Below are 23,714 nucleotides of genomic sequence, written 5' to 3' on the forward strand. Positions count from 1 at the left end.
ATTTAAAATAGAGCGTCGTCCTACCGGTACGGAGGACAAAAAACATTTCAGCAATTTTTAAGAAACGCGCTTTTTATACCTCTAGACACATGACTTAAAATCATGCCATAAAGTACACGTACTTGGTAGGCTAAAATAATCTATATTCGATATGTGCTTAAAGAGTTTTCAGTTGTACCCCTATGCAGGGTCGGCCCCAAGGGGTTTGACGGGCAATGCCCCCCCCCCCCCCCCCCCCTCCCCCCAATGGAAAGTGTTACGGTTTATCATGGTTTGAGGAGAAACTGACCTGGAACACATAGCCATTTAAATACAGTTGGGAATGTAAGAGAGTATAGCCAAGAGAAGCCGTAACTTCATGCATGCAGTGTCAGGAATGGGGTGCAAATGCGATGTATTCTTCTTAATAGGACCTTGATTAAATATGTCATTGACAACGTTTTTTTGGTCATTGTTGGAACTACTTGTTAGAGTATAGTCTCAGACTTTTCTTTAATGAAACTTCTTGAAATCTGTAAATCATGTGTTGTTTTGACATGTGAGTGTATTTATGTGCTGAGGGAGCTGTGTTTAGAGAGGGTTGGGGTGTCACCCGGTTTAGGATTTTAACCTGCAAACTCTTGGTCGGCAGTCAGATAGATCCACTGAGATAAACCTACTACACATAAACGTACAGTAGGTAGCACTAGCGGTGATGCATCGACGTTGACTGCTATCAAGATAGCTGCAACAGGAAGAGGCGGGACTTCGGTACTAGATTGACGTGTGATGATGTTGACTAGCTTGGTAACCTTCTAGAATCTCTGGAAGTTAATAATTCACCCTTCTTCGGGTGTTTCAAGCGCTACCTAACACAGGCCCTTTGGGGGCGTATTTCTGGAATTCACGATGTTGAGTATTTTGGCCAGGACCATGGTAAGTAGAGAAGAATTTCGCCAAATTCCAGAGTTTCAGTTTGCTCGTTGTCAACCAGATAATACTAGCACGAGCTTGCCTGCTACTAGTATTAACAAACAAGTGCATGTTGGTGTAACTATTTAGCGAGCCAAAGCCATCAAACTTTGAGACTTCGTTGCGCAGCTTGTCGTTCTGTGACTTTGAGTCGTAGCTCACTGTCATAGCAGATTTACTACAGAAATCATTATGGCAGCTGACATATTTTATCTTCAGTAAAATGTTGTTACTAACCGTTGAATTGCTAGCTAAGTGTGAACAAATGCTGAAGATGAAAATGAACGCATTGCTTAATGCTGCTTGCTGACGAATTGTAACAACAAACCCGGCAGAGGTGCAAATACAATATACTACGATTGGGGATAAAGTTCCACGCTACCCACGTTAGCTAGTTAAGTACTTCTGAACTAAGGGTGCTGTCAAGCTCTATTTACATTATATGTCTGCTTTTACTGTAGCTTTTGATTTCGGTAAAGTACACATTATTGTTGGGAAGTAGGCTACCTAGGCCTTAACAGTCGGTTATATCTGGAAGAACGCCGATTATAATTCTACGTGAAATCATAAAACATGAGTAAATTATGAAATTATGTTTTTTATGATCAAGTCAGCTAACATTGCAATCTTTTTACTTTTTTTTTTTTACAATTGTAGATAATTGATGTGTAACATGTTTTCACATTAATTGGTGAACATGTGGACCATCTTTCGATACCTCTAGAATCTCTGATTACACCCTCCATGGGTTAGCGGCCACAGCAGGTCTCACCCGGTTATATGTTTCTTTAAAGGTTTGGAAGGTTTGGAAGCCCATTCTTCAAGGCTTTAAGCACTTTAAGCACGAAATAAAAACAACTTTTTTTTTTATGTGACGAGTTATGGTTTATGAAAAGCCTCACAAGAAAGGAAATTCAAATGATCCCCTCAAACCTAGCCCAACTTACTCCAGTTGGCCTACAGAGCCTTTACACCTGCCACAGACATGTTGGTCTACTGTACTTCAAACATCATACCATTAGTATCACCTTGTTTGTGCATCGTTTTTCTTTCTTTCACAGTTCTTTCTGGTGAATTTACAGCAGGTCCATGGCAAATGTAAATTGGAAGTTGAAGATATATATGTTTATCAAATAAAAAGAAGCAGCTTTGAGTCGGGCCCAAGCAGTGTTCTGCATTTTCAGGAATCAGGGTCTCTAGGTTGGATTTGGAGTCAGACTTTGTAACTGGAGTTAACGGCATTATTATAACATTATTACATTATTTTGTATAGTTTATTACAACCTTGATACTACCTTACTACGTTCTCAATCCTTTTTCAAAAGACTACTCATATACTTTGTATTAATTTACTTTCCACATAATCAGAAATGTTAACGTACTAGTTAAAGTTCAATTCAATGAAACTCAATAATGACTGATAGTGTGTGAATCTATCACTTACCTTAAAATATCATAAATAATTCTGTAAATAGACTTCTAACTCTTACCTAAACCGAGGTTGAAACGGAGTCTCCTTTGTGTCAGTCGGATGCTTGCTTCATTGTGCCACTACATTTTGTTGGTTGAAGCCATCCCTACAGTACATACGTTTGTAAGAATAAACTTACAGAGTATTTAGTACAGACCAGACAATATATAATTTTTACTTTATCTTCTCTCATAGGCAAAGACAGGTATGGAGAAATCCTGTTGCTTGGTTAAGCCTGTGTCTGTGACGCGGATTACCGGTCGCTACCTGGCTCACCAGGAAGGGCTCCCCCACCTGCCCGTGCCGCCTTTGCAGCAGACTTGCCAACGCTTCATCATGGCCATGGAGCCTATTGTGGACAAGGAGGAGCTCAGTCACACCAAGGAGCTGATAGCTGAATTTCAGAAGCCAGGGGGTGTGGGGGAGAGATTACAGAGGAGCCTGGAAAGGAGGGCGCAAAAGACTGAGAACTGGGTGAGGGGGCCGGACCAGATGTTGTGTTGTTACATTCCAATTTCTTAATTTAGCAGACAACTTTATTCAAAGCAACGTATAGAAGTGCCGGTAACAAGTAATGCAGATAATCAAAAACCAGAATCTGTTCTAACAGTATTACAGTGATTAGTCCCAAGGCAGTCTGTGTTTTACAAGACAGTGAAACAATATACATAGAAAACGTAAGTACACCTACACCACAGATGGCCCTCACTAGTGCTCTACAGGTGTAACAAATTCTTACGTTTCTGATGTTATTCATCTGCAGTATAAATCACCATCCAAAATGTGCTGCCTCCATTTTTATGGACTGTGAAAGTAACTGGGCTGACCTTTGCTTCTGCATTGGGATCTCGTATGCCTTGGATGCTGAGTGATGGAAAAAAAGGTTTGCTGAAAAGTAGAGACAAATTATGGTATTCTTGAGTGCATCTTTTGGGTTTTCTGAAGCAATACGCTTAGATCCTGATAATGGGCCCCAACATAGATTGGAATTAAACACACTGTATTTAGGCATCATGCATTCCGTAAGCAAAACCAACCAAATTCCAGTGACAGAGCAGATTAGCCAGACTTTATGAGGTACAGAAAAACGGATGATATTACAGACAGTATATTAATTCCTCTTCACCTTCAATTCCTTGAATGACCTACAGTAGTATGCAGTAGGAAGCCCCAACATGAAGATAATTGGGGTAGTATCTAGGATCAATTGGATATGGTAAAGTAACCGTAAAATGGGAAAAATCCCATTAGCTACTACAGAGTCCTCCTTCAGTCAACTTGTCCAAGTGATTCCTCGTTTTAGTTATGTTGTGGTCTGGACTCTGAGGTGGCCGCTGGGATTTCTTTCCACTAAATTTAAAAAAAGGTTTTAACTGTTACTTAAAATGTGTTTTTGTCTGTCTTACTTTCTGTATCATATAAATGTACACCTACACAACAGCTCTCAGACTGGTGGTTGAAAACAGCCTATCTAGACTACAGGATGCCTGTGGTGATCCACTCAAGCCCTGGGGTGGTTCTGCCACGCATGGAGTTCAATGACAGGCAGGGACAGATGAGGTGAGACCCTCCCCCTCATACGCACACACACACAAACACGTGCTTTTCCCCTGCTACAATGTGTAGGGTTTGCCGCAAAAATTGTGTAACACACATCCAGCAGCAGTCCTGTGGAAATAAACAGCTTATTGATAAACAATTAGGGTTATGCAATGAATCTATTTCTGAAAACTAACAGGTGCACCTAAAAATTAGGAGCTGTGTTTGTAGACAACCACACCAGGTTCCACTACTGTCTGCTTAACACAAGAAGTGGCTCCAGTGGTTACCAACTATCACCAACATTAGTGAATTGAGGTGTGAAAACATAGCTAGGTGAGTCCCAGTTCAGGATATGGTGTAGGCAAAATGAGTTAATGGACCATCCTATCTAGCATCAATGGTACAGGTGGTATAATCATGTGGGGAGTTTTCCAGGCAAACATTATGTTCCCTGATACCAAATGAGCAATGTTTTGAATGCCACAGCATTTCTCAACATTCTTGCAGATATGGTGTATCCTTGCATGGTTATGAGTTGATTACACGAATACTTCCAGGTGTGTATTGCCCCATGCACATATTATCTCAGAATGTTCAAGGAAGATGGCGTTCATTTTACACACTCCCCGGACCTTAACCCAAGCATCTTTGGGATATGGAATGAACCACTGGTCAATATGAAGAATCTGTTAGATGTCATTGTGCCAGCATTGACTAACATCCCTGTTAAACTCCACCTTGTAAAATCCATGCCCCTGAGAGGGTGCTCTAAAGGAAAGTCCAACCCTGTACTAGATGGGTGTACCTAATTAACTGATTTGGGAGTTATGAAAGTGATTTCTGTGTACAAGAACATGTCATGACTCAAATTGCTACCATTTATATTTGTCTGCTGAGTTTTGACAGTATGGCTGAAAATGTAATGAACCAAACTGAGAGCATAGATGGTTAAGCTTTGTTTGTCACCAGTTTACAAGAAACACAGATTTAGGCTCCATTAGGTAATGAACAGGTGTTCTGCATTTCTTGGCCATTGTCTTGTCATCTGAGAAGAATGATATTTAAAAAGAGTCCAGAGTCCAGTCTGTAAAAATACATAATGACAGCATGACTGTCTTGCTCTAAATGGAGCAGGCCACATATAAACTTCTGCCCCAAATAAACAAAGATTTGCTGTGTCTTTCCTTTACCCTTGTGCCCTGTTGGTAACGGGATGGTATACCATAATGTAGTCACTGTGTGCTTTATACCTTACTACTGTAAAAATACATAATGACAGCATGACTGTCTTGCTCTAAATGGAGCAGGCCACATATAAACTTCTGCCCCAAATAAACAAAGATTTGCTGTGTCTTTCCTTTACCCTTGTGCCCTGTTGGTAACGGGATGGTATACCATAATGTAGTCACTGTGTGCTTTATACCTTACTACTCTAGGCCACGACCTTTGTACACACTAACCTACAGTCTGCACTGTGATATTAGGAGTATGCTAGCTGACTTATTACATTGACCTTGATGTGATATCAGCTGTCCATAATTGAAGAAAATAAGGCATACAAATCTTAAATGCATGTTTGTGATTGATTGGTGTGCTTGATTATCATGCACTATATGGAAACCTACAACAATCTCATACCCTCTATACAGATTTGCTGCCAAACTGATTGCTGGAGTTCTGGACTTTAAGGCAATGATTGACAAGTGAGTACCACTTCTTTATCCTAGAGGGGACTTTGGCCACCCAGACACAAAGCCACCCGTTAAAAAGCCATGATAAATTAATCAATCAGATTTAAGGGGATTGCCACAGCAATAGTAATCACTTTCTAATCAATTTCTAAACAGGCTTTAATTATTATTATTCAGACTTGGTTATAAGAGCTGTTGACATTTGTTTTGATAAACAGATGACAACACATGTCCACACTCTGCACCTACCATTGGGGTCATAGTGTACCAATTAGCTTGATTTAAGGGCTGCATACTGTATGTTAATACAGTATGCAGCCCACTACATGTTAGTTATTACTTTAAACTATAACGAAGTCTCCACATAATTAAGTATGCCCATAAAGCACTGACCTAGGGATCTAGATTTATTTGATTTAATTGAACTTTTCTTTGATCAATCATCAATATCATAATATTATATTCTCATTTGTAATAATCCAAGTATGCAGACACAAGCATTGCTTTTGATTATCATTAACATTAACATTGCGATTAACATTGCTTTTGATTATCTTGTCAGTGAGACTGTACCAGTGGAGTACCTGGGAGGGAAACCTCTGTGTATGCATCAGTACTACCAGATCCTGTCATCCTGTCGCATCCCTGGCCTGAAGCAAGATACAGTGGTCAACCATGCCCAGAGCTCCAGACCCCCCACACACATCACTGTGGTTCACAACTTCCAGGTACAGAACACATCTTAACTGAGGTGTGTGTGTGTCTAAGGACATCTTGCACACATACACCGCTGTAAATTTGCACTATTGGACCAAATCATAAATCATATAAAGTGCCAAAGTATACATGAGTATAACTCTATGTTACACATCTTCCAGTTCTTTGTGTTGGACGTGTATAACAGTGATGGAACCCCACTGACGGTGGACCAGCTGTACGGGCAGCTGGAGAAGATCTGGAACTCCTCCCTACAGACTAACAAGGAGCCAATCGGAATACTGACTTCACAGCATCGCAATACCTGGGGGAAGGCCTACAACAACCTTATCAAGGGTTAACACAGACTGAATACATTTGATTACTTAGATTTCTTTCTGTCTTGCAGACTTTATTAGGAATAATTTATTGTAATCTCAGATTATGTTCATCTCAAATCTGCAAATGCCTTTTCCTTGAACAACCAGTTCAGTTGTATCTCAACATTGAGGCTGCACTGCACACCGCATTTGACCAATTATTATTCCCTTTTAATTGAATTCTTCCCCTCCAGAAAAGACAAATAAGGACTCTGTGCGAGCCATCCAGAAGAGCATCTTCACTGTGTGTCTGGATGCTCCCATGCCACGTGTCTCAGATGAGATGTACCACAGCCGGGCCGCCGTCCAGATGATCCACGGAGGAGGCAGTCGCTGGAATAGCGGCAACCGCTGGTTTGACAAGACCCTGCAGGTGAGACCAGCGGGCAAGTTAGAAAACCCCAAAATGTACACACTTGGAGACAGAGACAAACACAAAGCATTATAACTAATAATTGATGCACTAATAACAAACTCCAGACACAGAGTTATTTGTTTGCTAGATTTCTAGATTTGAACCGTTTCACTCTTTCTAGTTTGTCATTGGTGAAGATGGGTCATGTGGTCTGATCTATGAACACGCCCCTGCAGAAGGCCCACCAATTGTTTCCTTGATTGACCATGTGGTCGAGTACACGTAAGTGAACAACTACTATTCATTAGTTTGTTTTTAATAACTTGGTTTAAGTTATTGTTTTATTGGACACTGTTGTTTAATTTCCATGACTTAAATAAGCTAATAATGGTAGTTGTTTTTTGTATGAACTCTACATTTGACTCTGAATTTGTCGTATAGAGATATTACATAATTGTTTAGTAATACGTTTTACATCCTGATATACCAGACAGGCATCTGACAAAATGTTGAACATACTGTAAATCATTTGAGAATTGTTTTCTATTTGTTGTCCGCAAACAGGAAGACATTTGAGATGATACGTACACCCATGGTGCCCCTGCCCATGCCCAAGAAGCTACGCTTTAACATCACACCCGAAGTCAAGAAGGACATTGAGAAGGCCAAGCAGAACATGAACATGTGAGGTCCAATGAATGGCAATGAACAAGTCCATAAAGCATATCACTTTTCTTTGCCACCATTTGCAAAAAGCTGGACTTTTTTATTACTCTAGTGTTCTAAAACCACTGCTATGTTTCACACTTTACCCCACAGAATGGTGCATGACCTGGATGTTAAAGTGATAGTCTTCTCCCACTTTGGTAAAAACGTCCCTAAGGCCCACAGTATGAGCCCGGATGCCTTCATTCAGATGGCTTTACAGCTATCCTACTATAGGTAAGATATTGTCCAATTTGTTCTATTCAGCATCTGTTTATGAAAAATTATCTACCATATATTCTTCCTGTCCCCATCTTTCTTCTCACCATATCTTCTCTCTCTTTGTCTTCCATTGCTGCTTTCTCCCTACCCCTCCTCCTTTGTCGGCCTCTGTCTTTCTGCTGCCTCCCCCCGCTCTCTCTCTCTCAGGATGTACAAGCGATGTTGTGCCACATACGAGAGTGCCTCCCTGCGTATGTTCAAGCTGGGCCGTACAGACACCATTCGCTCTGCTTCCATTGACTCTGCCAACTTTGTGAAGGCCTTTGATGAACCAGCGAGACAAGTGAGAGAGACAACCCAATTCAAAATAGAGGCAAAAGATGATTATAGTAATTCATATAACAACCAATGTTTAATTTTGCATGACACGAGGATGTGTGTGCTATTTGTAATGCCAACTTGAGAGCTTTATACCAATCTACAAATGTTTAAATGTCGTGAGTAATATCTTTGATTCAAATCATCTTTGGACAGAACACAGAAAAGGTGGCTTTAATGGAGAAAGCTGTGAAAGCACATAGGGCATACACTAACATGGTGAGTATATTTATCACAGTAGTCAAATTAATTATGTATATATTAAGACAAGACCTTTTAGCTACGGGTAGTAGCTCTATATCTCGGTCAGTTTGTTGGTCTAGAAAAGTAGCTGGTGCGTATGTGGTCACAACTATGAGCTTTAGCTTGTTACACTACAATTAACAATGAATACAGAATGTTTCTTATCACCATCTTTTCTCTACTATCTCAGTGTATTTATTGTGTGAATGAGATGCATGAGAAGTCCCATGGGAGAGGGATTTTTGTTTGCAGAGGACTAACCTGCGTACTGAGTTGTCTTGTTCCCTTATTTATATATATATATATATATTTTTTAACTCTGTCCCTAGGCCATCCAAGGCCAGGCCATTGACAGACATCTCCTTGGCCTGAAACTGCAGGCGATAGAGGACCTGGCCTCCATGCCAGAGATCTTCATGGACACATCCTATGCCGTGGCCTTGCACTACAACCTCTCTACTAGCCAGGTGAAGTTTTGGCTTAGAATCACAGTACTTTTGCCTTTTGCCACACAAAATTATCAGGGGTTGTTGTACCTTACTAGCTTGAAGTGATTGAGTGAGTTCATGGCTCATGGAGCCCAGAAACCAAACCACCTACATTGATGCAAGGCTTCTTCTTGAGAGTGTATCACCTACCCTAACTAAAACTGAAAATGTTCCTCAGTGTGAAAACAGTAATCCCCATTTCTGAGCCTAAGCAAAATGGCAGCTGCCTAGTTCTTGGCCACCAAGGCAATTTGCTGCTCTTGTAGAGCTGCAACATCTTGCGATTTTATATTCATATGTACTTTTCTTCTCTACCTCCACAACCCCTACCAGGTGCCAGCCAAAACGGACTGTGTCATGTGCTTTGGTCCTGTGGTGCCTGATGGCTATGGAGTGTGCTACAATCCCATGGCCAATCACATCAACTTTTCCGTATCTGCTTTCAACAGCTGCAATGAAACGAACGCAGCACGCATGGCCAAAGCCCTGGAAGATGCTTTATTGGATATGCAAAGCTTACTGGAGCAGACACCTAAGGCCAAGCTGTGAGAGTAGGCTAGACTGTAGACAAGGCCAAGGTTAAATGATTTGAGCTGAAACAGGTGAGGCTAATGCATGGCTAGGTTTTGGAAACATTAAAATAATATGTATGTATTGTTTTTAATGATGAACAATGGGACTGATTGATTGATTGCCTTTTACTGTGTGCCATGTTCCTTGATTCAGCTACAAAAGACACATAGACAGTGGAACTGTTTTTGTAGTTACAGTTTTGTACAAATATTACACGTGTTAACACATGAACACTTAAAGAATGTACAGACTGGTAATTATCGTAATGTTTCTTTGAAGAACGCAGGATGGAATGTGGACAGAGCATGTGTCAGGTATATATTTACTATGATTAACACTGTTCCACAATAAGATTGATGTCCACAGTAATTTCAGGTTTGTCTGTGTGTGTGTGGGGGGGGGGGGGCATTGTTTTTATATTGACTGTATAGTCATGGCCAAAAGTATTGGCAGTGATATACATTTTGTGTTTGCAAAGTTTGCTGCTTCAATTGTTGTGGTGTTGATTCACATTGTTACTCAATTATTGTGCAGAGTGATCAGAAGGACTTTTAATAAAAGCCTCATTGGCCCCCTAAAGATGAAATATAATCACAAAAAAACTATTTCACAGTTTTTGGGGCCTGGCCAAATGACTGCTAACATCATTTCACTAGTCTTATCAGCACTTGGGAAAATGTGAAGTAGTTCTGGTCAGGTGAAATCACTATCATTCTGATTGATTGCTACGTATATTGAACGTTTTTGCCAACAAAAGTTTTATAACATTAAATGTGTGTTATTGTTTTCCAGTATTCCATAGAAACGTGAAAAATTAGCAAAACTAACAAAATGTGTAACTGCCTAAATACTTTTGGCTATGACTAGTCTCCAGACCCACATCCCATCCTTAGTCCATCGGATGTTGCTACTTAACTTGTCATTGTTCAACAAGTTTTACAGATGATTTGCACTCAGTCTCACATGTCAGTCATATTTGTTTTACTTATATGACACGGACACATATATGGTGCTGAACACAAATGTAGCAAGAGAACAGATTATGAAAATAAAAACATGAGACTCAAGCAGTCTGATTTTATTTCCTAAAATACACTCCAACGAATTTAAGAATTCCTTGCCTGCTGTAGCCGTAGGCTACATCCACTGTTCCTCAATGCTGAAATTAATTAATTTGATTGAGTAATTAATAGTCATGAATCGAACGTTTTCTCAAACTGTGAAACAAAACATGACACTGAGATGGCCTTCAAGCTCCAACCTAGGCCACGCCTTGATCATCCTGCTCACTCACTGAAAAGGATGAACAACTAATGTAGACTTATTTAGTATGGAAGCAAATCGTGACCAAAATTCAAATGAAAATGCATTTCCAGAAATGCATTTTCATTTTAAGAATGTGGCTGCATTATTTGACTCATAAATCAAATTAGTATTCAATCATCCTATTTGCATTTTCATTTTCTTCTTTAAGACTGCTCATTCTTTCCCTTAATTAAAATGAAAACGAAAAAGACATTTGAAATTTAATTTTCAAAATATGCCCCAGCAAATAGATACCAAAATTCAATTTGAAATGTAAAATTTGAAAATGAAAATGCATTTCCAGAAATGCATTTTCATTTTAAGAACGTGGCTGCAAAATCGTGACCACAATTCAAATTCAAATGCATTTCCAGAAATGCATTTTCATTTTCAAGAACGTGGCTGCAAAATCGTGACCACAATTCAAATTCAAATGCATTTTCAGAAATGCATTTTCATTTTAAGAACGTGGCTGCAAAATCGTGACCACAATTCAAATTCAAATGTATTTCCAGAAATGCATTTTCATTTTAAGAATGTGGCTGCATTATTTGACTCATAAATCAAATTAGTACTGATTAGTACTGAGCGGACATTGCATTTTCATTTTCATGTTCTGCCCGCAAAGAACTGCCCATAATTCGAAAACGAAAATGCATTCTGAGCGGCGCAGTTGAGTGACGTCAGTAGCCGCTCTTCTTCAGCTCCCAGCTGACCGAGCTACCCATCTTGTTCGGTAGGGGGCGGTGTGCACATACGCATTGCATTACATGGCAAATGTGCCGGGAAATTGATTGAATTGCCGGGTCTTTAGAGGAAGCATCACAGATCATGGCGCTCCCTCAAATTGTGCAGACACTGATAGAATTAGCTGAGCTGGTAGAAACTAATAATATATCTGAGTCTGATGCCCGTGACCGAGTAGAACAAGTCACAGAGAGCTTGGCTGCATACTCTGCCGTCACAGACGTACACATTAATGAGGTTGCCATAGTAAACCTCTCTTCAGTCCTGGAACGGCTGGATGCTGTGGAGCCTCAAATGGGACGGGGACGACCAACCATCCACATCCCGTTCGAGTCCATCGAAAACTATTTATTAAATGGTTTAAAAATAAAGGACATAGCGGAGCTGTTGTCGGCCACCAGACCATCCGTCGGAGGATGCAAAGCAACGGATTTATGGAGCTAGAAAGCTGACAAAAGTATCTGAATTTGAATATGAAAGATCTGAAATATTTGTGTGTCGAATTTCATAAAACTGAAATATATTGCTGTTGAATATATAATATCTGAATTATTTGTATGCCAAATTTAATACAACTGAATTATTTTGATCCAAAAATAAAACATTCTAAAATTCAGATTGCAGGAATTCAGATTCTTGAAATTCAGATTGCGGAAATTCAAATTCAGATTGCGGAAATTCAGATTTTGTCTGAACCAGGCCAAAGGTGAAACAGCTTGCTTTCACAGGAAAAAGTAGACCATTTAATAAATAGTTCTCGATGGACTCGAACGGGATGTGGATGGTTGGTCGTCCCCGTCCCATTTGAGGCTCCACAGCATCCAGCCGTTCCAGGACTGAAGAGAGGTTTACTATGGCAACCTCATTAATGTGTACGTCTGTGACGGCAGAGTATGCAGCCAAGCTCTCTGTGACTTGTTCTACTCGGTCACGGGCATCAGACTCAGATATATTATTAGTTTCTACCAGCTCAGCTAATTCTATCAGTGTCTGCACAATTTGAGGGAGCGCCATGATCTGTGATGCTTCCTCTAAAGACCCGGCAATTCAATCAATTTCCCGGCACATTTGCCATGTAATGCAATGCGTATGTGCACACCGCCCCCTACCGAACAAGATGGGTAGCTCGGTCAGCTGGGAGCTGAAGAAGAGCGGCTACTGACGTCACTCAACTGCGCCGCTCAGAATGCATTTTCGTTTTCGAATTATGGGCAGTTCTTTGCGGGCAGAACATGAAAATGAAAATGCAATGTCCGCTCAGTACTAATCAGTACTAATTTGATTTATGAGTCAAATAATGCAGCCACATTCTTAAAATGAAAATGCATTTCTGGAAATACATTTGAATTTGAATTGTGGTCACGATTTTGCAGCCACGTTCTTAAAATGAAAATGCATTTCTGAAAATGCATTTGAATTTGAATTGTGGTCACGATTTTGCAGCCACGTTCTTGAAAATGAAAATGCATTTCTGGAAATGCATTTGAATTTGAATTGTGGTCACGATTTTGCAGCCACGTTCTTAAAATGAAAATGCATTTCTGGAAATGCATTTTCATTTTCAAATTTTACATTTCAAATTGAATTTTGGTATCTATTTGCAGGGGCATATTTTGAAAATTAAATTTCAAATGTCTTTTTCGTTTTCATTTTAATGAAGGGAAAGAATGAGCAGTCTTAAAGAAGAAAATGAAAATGCAAATAGGATGATTGAATACTAATTTGATTTATGAGTCAAATAATGCAGCCACATTCTTAAAATGAAAATGCATTTCTGGAAATGCATTTTCATTTGAATTTTGATCACGATTTGCTTCCATAATTTAGAAGGCTACTCAGTCACCTATGTCTGTCAGCCAGGTAGACTCAGGGTAGTCTATTCCGTTTACCATACCTTTAAACGTCATTTCTGATACGTCAACGCGGCACTTGCCGGAAGTGAATCCAAAAACGCTTTAATAGAAAAATGGCGACTGACAAAAGAATATGGACGGGAGTATTTGTATTAGTTTTGTTACATCTCAGCCAAAGTCACTGTAGGCTTCATCACCTAGTACTCAAGGTATGTGTTAGTGGGGCATATGCTATGCTCGCTGTTTCACATTACTAGGCTGGCAATTGCTTGGTGGTCCGGATCAGCTCACTTGAAGCATCCAAGTTTGTCCAGTATTCCTAAATTATAAATGCATAGCAAGCCAAATGTATCGGTTTAAGATGTGATACGATGATGTAACTACAGTCACCTAATTTAACATTGACAAGCTTCTTAATCTGTCATGGAGACATGTATGGCTCTCGAGCTAACTAAACAGCTGGTGATATTCTGTAACACCTTGCCTATTAGCTTAGCTAACTAGTTAACCAGGTTTGTTTATGCTACTCTCTCTCAAGGACGAATTTGGGTGGGTATAGCTCCATGGTTGATCATTTGACTGCAGAGCTAAAGGTCGCAGGTTCAAATTCCCTACTGTACATCGCTTTGTTTGGATGAACGCGTCTGCTAAAGAAAAACAATACATGGTTATGCAGGGCATGGATGTGTCCCCCTCCCTCCACACCGTTTTCAACCTGTATGGCCCATCATACAGTTATTACTTGGCACTTCCCTTTCTAAACAACACAGTATAATATCTAGCCCCTCTGACTGTGCCACATACATCTCTATCTATGATACTATAGAGCGCGACCATGCTGCTGTTCTCTGCCTGCAGTGTCCTGTCATTGCTACCCATGTGAACCTGCTACCAGCAGGTACTGCGCTTGAGCACAGGGAGGTTAAGGTTAGGTTTTGGGTTAGCCCTAAATATTTGCGTATTGGCAGCAATATTTTATACAGCAACAAAATGTTTTGCTATGGATTAGGCGGAGCAGAATTGGGGCATGAGGACAATGCCATTTCCCAAATGGCAACTTCAGCACTTTCTTCCAAAATCATATTTTTAAAGAAAGTCAAACAAACACATGAAGACAGAGGACAATGCCCTCTGTAAATCGCAAATGTTTCCTTACATTATGTATATTTGCTATCAACCATAAACATATTGTCAATCCACTAATTTAACTAAGAATATGCCTCCCTTAATTTGATCATTTCTCTCAGGATGACATCCGACAAAAAGTCCACTTGAACACCTTTGGGTTCTACAAGCACGGTTATATGATTGTGAACATGTCAAGCCTAACCCTTTCAGGAGAGGACATTGACCATATTGACAGCTCCACGGTAAGGAACATTTCCATTGTATTTCAATGAGTGGTTCTTGAGTGAGAGAGAGAAGATAATCATCATCAGATTTGTTTCAGTGTCTATTTTGCCGATTAATTTTGAATACTCCTCAGTATGAAGAATGTTTTTTTCTGGACAGTTTATTGATACTAATTATTTTTCAGGTTGGATTTAGCCTGGATAGAACCAGCAGTAATGGATTCTCTACTTACTTGGTAAGTATGCTTTCTTTAAGTCCCTGGAAAATTCCAATTGTGTTTTTGTTACTATATTATCCATGTTAAGGATGTAGCAGGAGTTAGGCTTTTGGTAAACCTTTCCATTCAAGCACTTGTTCCAAAGTGACTAAACGGTTTCAAACTTAAATCCTTTATTGAAACAGACACACTGTGAGACAACTCTTGGAGGACCTAACAGTGTGTGAACTGTGTGTGCTTGTATTGTATAGGATGAAGACCTGGACTATTGTGTCCTGAAGAAGAATCCCATTAGTGATGTTCCTGTGGCAATGCTGTTATTTGACTTCCAAAAGGAAGAGTGAGTTAAACACCCAATACTTGAAATCTGTCTCAATCACCATTGTGATCTTGGGCACACTTGTTCAACCAGAATTCATAATATACTGTAATGTGGTAATTAGAACGCATTTTTATCTAATCTCATCATCTCCTTGTTTATAGACTGGCAACCCTATCATTTTCAGTTAATTACTACCACATACACATTATTTCTAATAAACTGCAGAAGGTTGTACATTGGAAGTCAACTGTTTAATTTCTGAAAAACATGATGCATGTTTTTAGCGTGAAGATGAAGATGTCCGTAGACGAGAAACAGTTCCCCGACATCATTAGCGGTTTCCATGGAGTTAGGAAGACCGCAGCTGGAGGAGACCAAGATAAAACTGCAGAAGAGCAAGAAGCCGCCAACCCTCAGACAGACCCTGTGAATGGGAAGAATGCTGGTAGGTGTCATCTCTTCAACTCTCATCTCTTACTTCAAGTTAAAAGACTAAATAGTACCTTATGGTATGTTTATACGTTCTTACCATTCTTTTCCTTTTGAACAATTCCTTTAAAAAAAATACTTTAATGTGCCAGGACATAGCTGTGTTCTCTTGTTGACGATGGGAGAAATTAAGATCCAGAGAGAACATGGCTTTTAATTTGACGTTTTACCCGTTGTTGTAAGAAATCAATGTTGTTTTTCCGATGTTAGGTGGGAGTAAAACCAAGAGAGATGTTTCAAAGGTAAGAGGCTTGATTTGCATGCATTAACATGATCTTCCTTTATTATTTTCCGGAAATTACTAATATTAACAATGAATGTCTTCTCATGACTGGAGTGACTCCTTTTTTTCACTCCTGCAGAAAAAGACAGTGCTTTCATACCCTCTCCACCAGAAAGATAGTTCATACTCATTCCAGGTACAGTTTTTCTGCTTTAAAGATCATTATGTGAAAAGTCTCCAATATATACAACTTTAAAAGATATATCTGAGAATTATATTGAGTATATAGCTAGTAAAATCATTTTGGAACAGGATAAATGAAATGAAGTGACTAGGGTTTACTTACAAATATCTTACAACAATTTTGCCACTACTCTATGGCAGTATTTGTGTTATTAATCACAGATGTGACATACTGTTTGTTTTCCCCAATGTGCAGTTTCACTTCAACATCAGCACGGATGAGCAGCAAGGACTTTACAACTTTTATTTCCACAACTGCAAAAACACTACTGTAATAGCTAACCCTTTACGCTTCAGCATGGAGGTGAGACCTTACAACGTACATATATTTGACAGTCAAATCCACTAAATTGATGAAATCTTAGCAGTTGATCTGCAGTCTGGAATCTGTCTTTTTTCACCACCTTTCTTTCACTGTTACGTGCTAGATAATCAAAACTGATGTAGACAATGTTCTGCATCCTGGTACAAGCTCAAATTCAATTACAGCAGATATTGATATCGGTCACAAAATGTTAAAAAAAGACACTTCATTAATCCGTCTGCATTCTGTTAACTAAAAATTTCATATCTCTTTCTGCTGTTTCCAGATTAGTATTGTGGAGAAAAACCCTAACAGTTACCTCTCTGCTGGTGAAATACCCTTGCCGAAGTTGTACATCATCATGTCCATGTTTTTCTTTGTCATCGGCACACTCTGGGTCCACATCCTCCGCACACGCAGGTAAAATTTGCAGGCGTAGTACGGCCACTGAAAATAAGATGAATGTTTTCATAATGCTAGAGGTCATTAATGGTTTTGGTCACATTAGTCTTCTACAATTAAAGTCTCTGGCTGTATTCCACAACAACCAACAGAGGGCAGCACATCGTCAAACATGTTCTAGGATTCCAAAGCTTTCCACCAAATATTTTTATTTGTCCTTTTATCTCAGAACTGATGTATATAAAATCCACTGGCTGATGGCAGCTCTTCCCTTCACCAAGTGTCTCTCACTCATCTTCCATGCGGTGAGTTCAAGTTTGTAGTTTGTACAGTGTTTTTTATCTTAAACAACTTTACTGTGTTTTTTTCCATACATTGTCTCTACAAAATAACTACTAATATTTACAACTGAATTGGGCATGTCAGACTTAGCACCACTTTCATATTATATCCCTCTATTATCCTCTCACGTTTTTTGGAGTTTGAGTTGGCAGTAACAAGACATTGCATATTGTATGTTTTTCAGATTGACTACCACTACATCTCAAACCAAGGGTTCCCGATTGAAGGCTGGGCAGTTGTGTATTACATTACTCATCTGTAAGTTCTATAGTACTATATTTAACCAACACAAAGTTTTTCCTCTCAATTGTCCCTTAATTTGATGAAGCGCTTCATAATGGTACACTAAGTTACTATTCAGTAATACAATTATTCTGTCTCTTCATGAATACTTAGAACATACACTTTGTGTGACTAATATATGATTTCTGTTATGTTGTTAGACTGAAGGGGGCACTATTGTTCATCACCATTGCTCTGATAGGGACTGGCTGGGCTTTTGTCAAGCATATCCTCTCAGATAAGGACAAGAAGATTTTTATGATAGTCATTCCACTACAGGTAACACAGCCTTAATGAATTCCCCAAATGTCAAAGCCTTTAACTGAACGAACATCCATTAAATTCCAGATTTGTAATGCACATTGTTATTTCACATTATAAACCAAGTTAAACATATTTAACTTCTGAAGTAGAAGGTGGGCTGAAGTTATTTCTTAGCAAATTCTTCTAAATGTTATGTGTTTCCTCTAGGTGCTGGCTAATGTTGCGTACATCATCATTGAGTCGACTGAGGAGGGCACCACAGAATATGGCTTGTGGAAGGAGATTCTTTTCCTGGTCGACTTGCTTTGCTGTGGGGCCATTCTCTTCCCTGTGGTTTGGTAAGTTTTCATTTTTATCTGTTTGCCAAAACCTAATTCACAACCTCAAAATTAATATATTTGTAATATTTTAATATTGATGCAGTTGTGTAGTAACTAAGTCAATCAGTGTCAATATTGTTTGGTGATATATATGTATAAGTAAATGACATCTACACTTGAAAGTACACCTATCAAATGTAAGATTAATTAAATTATTTCAATTTTATAAATAGTATTCCCGCCTTCCAACAGGTCAATACGACATTTACAAGAAGCTTCATCCACTGATGGTAAAGGTAAGCTTCCACTCAATATTAAAATATCCCACTTTACTCATCACCTTCAACCTGAGTCCACAAGCCAAATCTGGCTTCAAATCCAAATGTTCATCATTGCCACTGTTGTTCAAATGACTGTACACATGTGCCGCAAAGACTCTTGAAGTGAATCCATCATCTGCTAAGCCACCTGTTGGTTTTGAGAAAAGTTATGTATATTTGTAAGGGAATAACTTTTAGGCCCTATTTGAAATGAGGACAGTCAGACACTATTATAAATCCCTGTCATGTAGCTATCCTTCACACAACTTGGAACTACCCAGAATACTTGAATGAGTATTAAACCCTGCCAAGTAGCAACCTTTCCATTTGAAAGTTACAAGTGGTTGAAAAATTATGTTTCTTCTGTTATTGCTTTGCACAGTGGAGTACATTTATCACTGTGAGAAAAAAACTTGCAGAATCATGTCTGAAATGTCTGGTATGGATAAAAATACTTTTGGTGAACCTTTTCCCTCTGGAGGCCTAAATAATTTCTCTAACGTAACTGATTTGAAAAGTTAGTCTTTAGAGCTGTTTATTTGTGTGATAATGTTGACGGATGATGTCAGACACACAGAACTGAAGTGCTGTCATGGGGTTTTGGCCTTGCTTGGTGACTAACATGCTTTTTTGGTCTTTGTAGCTGCCATCAATCTTGCCCAGTTGAAGCTCTTCAGGCACTACTATGTGATGGTAAGAAGCTTATTTGACTCAATATATAAACACAGACACACACCGTACATTCACTGCCCCTAGATCGTCTCTTGTACATTCCTAAATGGAAATGTCCAAGAAAATGTATTTCTAAGTTTAGTAAATGGAAAATGTATGGGAATTTAGTAAATGGAAATTTGTATTGTCCAAATACTATCTCCAAATAACGGTCGATGACTTGTGAGTGTGATGACTTGTTCATACTATAATTTGAACAAGTTTCTGACATATTTCTCTTCCCTGTAGATTGTATGCTATATATACTTCACTCGTATAATAGCCATTCTCATCAAATTCATCGTGCCTTTTCAGTGGAAATGGCTATATCAGGTGAGTGTATTTTTTTGCCTTAATTTCTTTTATGTTCATAGACCCAGCTGGTTGACTGTACACAGAAAGTAGTTTGCAAAGTTGAACAAAAGCAACATAAGTTGCAATGGACCTTGTTAACCCAACGGTTACAGTACAGTTTCCTCACATCACATTTGTAACACTAATGCGATTATTTGGAAGTCTCATTTCCTCATAATGCCTCTCCCACTGTTTAATTTCCCCTCTCTTCTATGATTACCCTCTCCCTACTGCCAACTCTCCTCTCTAGCTATTGGACGAGCTGGCCACTCTGGTATTTTTCTTCCTGACGGGTCACCAATTCCGTCCCGCCTCTTATAACCCCTACCTGCTGCTGTCTGCAGAGGATGAGGAGGACCTGGAGATGGATGACGTGTAAGTAACTGGCGACACACCAGCAAGGTTTCCTCATTCCTTATTTATTATGAAAAGCTTCAATGCTGTTAAGTGAGGTGAGGGATGGATGTTTTCTAAAGACTAGTTCTACACAGTTTTGTGATGTTTTAAAGGTTTTCCAATTTACCAGTACAAGATTAAAGATGCAAATTAAACATTAAGACTTGGGAACATCATGGGTACTTTCCAGTCTTTAATGGTAACATTTAAATATTTGTTGTATTTGTAAAAGCAGATTGTTACCATCTCATCTAAGATGAATACAGCTTAAGAGTTAGTGCAAGACCATGTTGCATATCTTGATATCTCCCCTCTTAAGGTTCAGTTGTAGCCTATATTGTTGTTTCTGTTTCCTCTGGCTCATAAGTGTCAGGCACAGTAAGTCAGAGGAGGCAGTTGTGTGGCATAGGTTTGCCACCCTAGGTGCCATCTGTTAAAACCCCAAGAGGAGCACAAAAATGACATCTGATTGAGAGTAACCCAATTTTAGGGACATTCTTAGTGACTGCACCTACTTCAGCCTACATTCTACTACATTCTACTATATTCTTTTGTCCTTGTCTGTTTTTAGTGTCTCAACATCCCGTTGATTAATCACTGTCTGCTTTTTCTGGGCCCTCTCTCTCCTCTTATCCTTCCCGTTTATAAACTTTGTGGTCTTTGTCCTTTGCTACATGGGGCTATAGCTAGACTCCCTCTTCCTTCATTCCACCTTCCTCCAGGCACTTTTAGCCTTGTCTCTCTTTTTCCCATTACCAGAAATAACCATAGCAAGTGTGCTTGTTTCCTTCTCTCTACATACTCTACTTTTCCCCTTCTGTCTCTTTTCTTTCAATTCAGGACAGTTTCCCTTACTAAATATTTAACAGGGTTATTCAATGTACTCAAGATATGTAGTATAAAATATTAAGGTCTTCACCTCAAACATGCTACAATACCACCTCTAGTGACCTTGGGGTTCCCGTTTTCATAATGTGTAATGACGTTGGATTAGTTATTGCAGCATAATCATTGTGTTGCCAAAAAATGTGTCCTGATAGGAAAACGGTGTAGAAATCATCACACATCAGTAAAAAGAAGGCATGCTTAAAGTTGGAAGAACCATAGCAGTTTGAATGAGCCAGACTGCCAGTAGAGATATGCAGGAAGTTCACAATAGTTGTATTAAGTGCTTTATTTGCTTCCCATTTTGACAAAAACTGTGCAACCAAATATTGCCTACAGCATCAGTAATTATTTTATGCCCTTCATGAAAAAGGTTATTTTTTGTCACACTACATGCATTTCCTCTCAAGCTTATGCCATGCTTACCAACAAGAAATATATAAATCAGGTTTTATAAATAAAGCCCCTGCTGCCGCTGGCAAACTGGGTCTAGGATACCTTCTCCCCCTTGTCCACCTTTTACTTCCCTGGCTCTCTCTGCCTCCCAAAATCTCACCGTCAACCAAGGTGCTTGTAACTGGGTCGTCAGCCTAGGGAACTGGCATCAGACTTGGAGGAGCTGTTAGTGGAATCAAGAAACTCATTCCTCTCCCTGATTCTCGAAAATACACAAATGCAAAAGGCAAAACATGTTCTGAATGTACCCCAAATGCCATCAAAACACTGGATGGAGGTATTCCAAGCTACAAACATCATTTCTGCATTTATTTAGATGTTTTATCGTTCCCAAATGTACTCCTCGACCCTCCGCAAATAGCCATTCATTTGTGTCATCGGCATGGTAATAAACTTAATGCACATAAAAAGAATTCAAAGCAGTAATGAGGAATGAGGTTTTGACCTATTTTGTATATAATGTATGATTTTGTAAAAAAAAAAAATCTGTAAATGTTTTTGATCCATATGTTATTTTCTTTCTTTTTGCAATCTTTAGCATTACCACATCAACAGCAATGGGAGATGGTGTAAAGAAGGTGAAGAAGGTGTCAAACGGCTCTTCCCCAGAGGAGAGGGAAAGCATGGCCTGATGTGAAATGTATTTCCTTGGCTTGCACTTGGTTTCCGATACTTGCTTACTCAGTGAAGGAACAGAGTATTACATACCCACACTACCTGAGCTTGGGTGATAGATCCCTCTTTTACACAAAGGTGGACTTAACTGTACAGTATGTAAGTGTATATATGTACAATATATGTGGACACTTAATTTGAATTTTTCAGTCAATTCTTAATAACCAAATTATTTTGATTCCTTATGTATTGTTTTCACACTCTGGTGATTGCTCAATATTTATTTAACTTTGTTATTGCTGTTTATTTATTTTTGTATAAATTAGTAATCAGTCTTCAACCACAAAAAGTCCCAGCCTCAACGTAATAGAAGCTGTTACACAAAATACCGACTTGTTTTAAAAACGCTGATAGGAAAGAAGCATTCTTTGAGGAAAAACATTGTTTTAGAAGGCTGTGTCTTGTATGGCCTTCCTTAGAACATAACATCAGTTCCATGTTTTCCTTCAATGAACTTGCCATAGCTCTCCTTTTTATTTTGACAGCTCTGGTTCATTAACCTGTCCAAAGGAACCCAAATTGCTTCAATTATGCTGAGGTTGGGGACCAAGTCTGATGTGTCCACTGGCACTGTTCAGAGTGGCCAAAGACTTTTACACTACTGTACAGTATATAACATTGCAAATGAGTGCATATACAACTGTAGTTATACAGTGTGTGTATATATATATATATATTGACTATTGACTTGCCTTGATATATATCCTATCTTCCTATAAATATAGAAAACAATCTTCTAAAAACTATGAAAAGTAAACTTTTATTTTAGTTATACTTGTGTTGTGAATCAGAATTATGCAATGTGCGCTTTTACTGTGGAGTGGTACTGTGGTTGTGTTGAGGCAAGTAAAATGTTTACAATTTCTGATCGTTGTGGATTAAAATACCCAGTCTAGCTCATGGGTTGCTAACTGAAAGCAACAGCACTGTAATACGGATGGAAATGTCAACGTACTATTCGAGAGGAATGCCTAAACACCCAATGGTTAGTTAGTTAGTAGGGATAGATAGATTATTATGGATTGTCAGATGATATGGTTATTATGGATGTCCAATCCCAAGTCACAAATAAATTAATGTAATTACCATCAGCATTTCCAAAGCAGAGGCATGAGTCAGAGAAAGAGTAGAGTGCAGTGTTGTTTTGTAGATAACTGCACAACCTATATAGACAACAAATTAACCAATTTGACAGTTATGCTGCTGTTATGGCAGGTTGTGCATAGGCCAGATGTGCTTGACCCAATAAGCTTTTTCTTTGCATTTAATTTTTAAGACAGCTGCATTCTTTTTGAATTTTTATCAGGGTTGTGTTACACGTCTTCATATTCAATAGCACCTTAAGTTTCCGTTAAGATCAATGACAGAATACATTAATGTGAAAATACTGTGTTCATAAAGTGGCTTTTCACCCTGTTTGTCTGCCTTTTCTCTCGTTTTGATTAAGGTTAAGGGTAATGCAATGCATCTGCTGTATATACTCCTGGACCTAAATTAACATAACCCATAATGCTGAATATAATGTTTTTATGAAAAGATAATGTATACTGAAGGTA

The 23,714-nt window shown here is 39.0% G+C and overlaps 2 protein-coding genes across 2 annotated transcripts; both read left to right on the forward strand.

Moving 5' to 3' along the window:
* Positions 1–731: 731 nt before the first annotated feature.
* Positions 732–10,762, forward strand: crata (carnitine O-acetyltransferase a). The gene is made up of 14 exons (XM_047045098.1): positions 732–915; positions 2,618–2,896; positions 3,864–3,982; positions 5,614–5,667; positions 6,218–6,383; positions 6,534–6,708; positions 6,926–7,104; positions 7,268–7,368; positions 7,651–7,770; positions 7,906–8,028; positions 8,221–8,356; positions 8,548–8,610; positions 8,964–9,101; positions 9,456–10,762. Exons 1-14 carry the CDS (start codon positions 889–891, stop codon positions 9,669–9,671), a joined length of 1,896 nt encoding a protein of 631 aa, XP_046901054.1. The 5' UTR covers positions 732–888; the 3' UTR covers positions 9,672–10,762.
* A 2,923-nt stretch (positions 10,763–13,685) lies between these two features.
* gpr107 (G protein-coupled receptor 107) lies at positions 13,686–23,576 on the forward strand. The gene is made up of 18 exons (XM_047045769.1): positions 13,686–13,809; positions 14,848–14,970; positions 15,138–15,188; positions 15,422–15,510; positions 15,777–15,937; positions 16,192–16,223; positions 16,344–16,400; positions 16,644–16,751; positions 17,038–17,171; positions 17,383–17,458; positions 17,680–17,753; positions 17,939–18,056; positions 18,249–18,379; positions 18,614–18,657; positions 19,325–19,374; positions 19,642–19,725; positions 19,997–20,121; positions 22,022–23,576. The coding sequence occupies exons 1-18, from the start codon at positions 13,714–13,716 to the stop codon at positions 22,113–22,115; spliced, it is 1,647 nt and encodes a 548-aa protein (XP_046901725.1). The 5' UTR covers positions 13,686–13,713; the 3' UTR covers positions 22,116–23,576.
* Positions 23,577–23,714: the final 138 nt, after the last annotated feature.

Source organism: Hypomesus transpacificus, chromosome 22, assembly GCF_021917145.1.
Source record: "Hypomesus transpacificus isolate Combined female chromosome 22, fHypTra1, whole genome shotgun sequence".
In the NCBI taxonomy this organism is placed as follows: Eukaryota; Metazoa; Chordata; class Actinopteri; order Osmeriformes; family Osmeridae; genus Hypomesus; species Hypomesus transpacificus.

Excerpts from the sequence above, each read along its gene's own strand:
- gpr107 (XM_047045769.1), top strand. The coding sequence starts at position 13,714 with ATGGCGACTGACAAAAGAATATGGACGGGAGTATTTGTATTAGTTTTG. Across the intron at positions 16,224-16,343 it reads CCAAGAGAGATGTTTCAAAG|AAAAAGACAGTGCTTTCATA; the intron begins GTAAGAGGCTTG and ends TCACTCCTGCAG. Across the intron at positions 18,380-18,613 it reads ATTCTCTTCCCTGTGGTTTG|GTCAATACGACATTTACAAG; the intron begins GTAAGTTTTCAT and ends GCCTTCCAACAG.
- crata (XM_047045098.1), top strand. The coding sequence starts at position 889 with ATGTTGAGTATTTTGGCCAGGACCATG. Across the intron at positions 2,897-3,863 it reads CGCAAAAGACTGAGAACTGG|CTCTCAGACTGGTGGTTGAA; the intron begins GTGAGGGGGCCG and ends CCTACACAACAG. Across the intron at positions 5,668-6,217 it reads TTTAAGGCAATGATTGACAA|TGAGACTGTACCAGTGGAGT; the intron begins GTGAGTACCACT and ends TTATCTTGTCAG.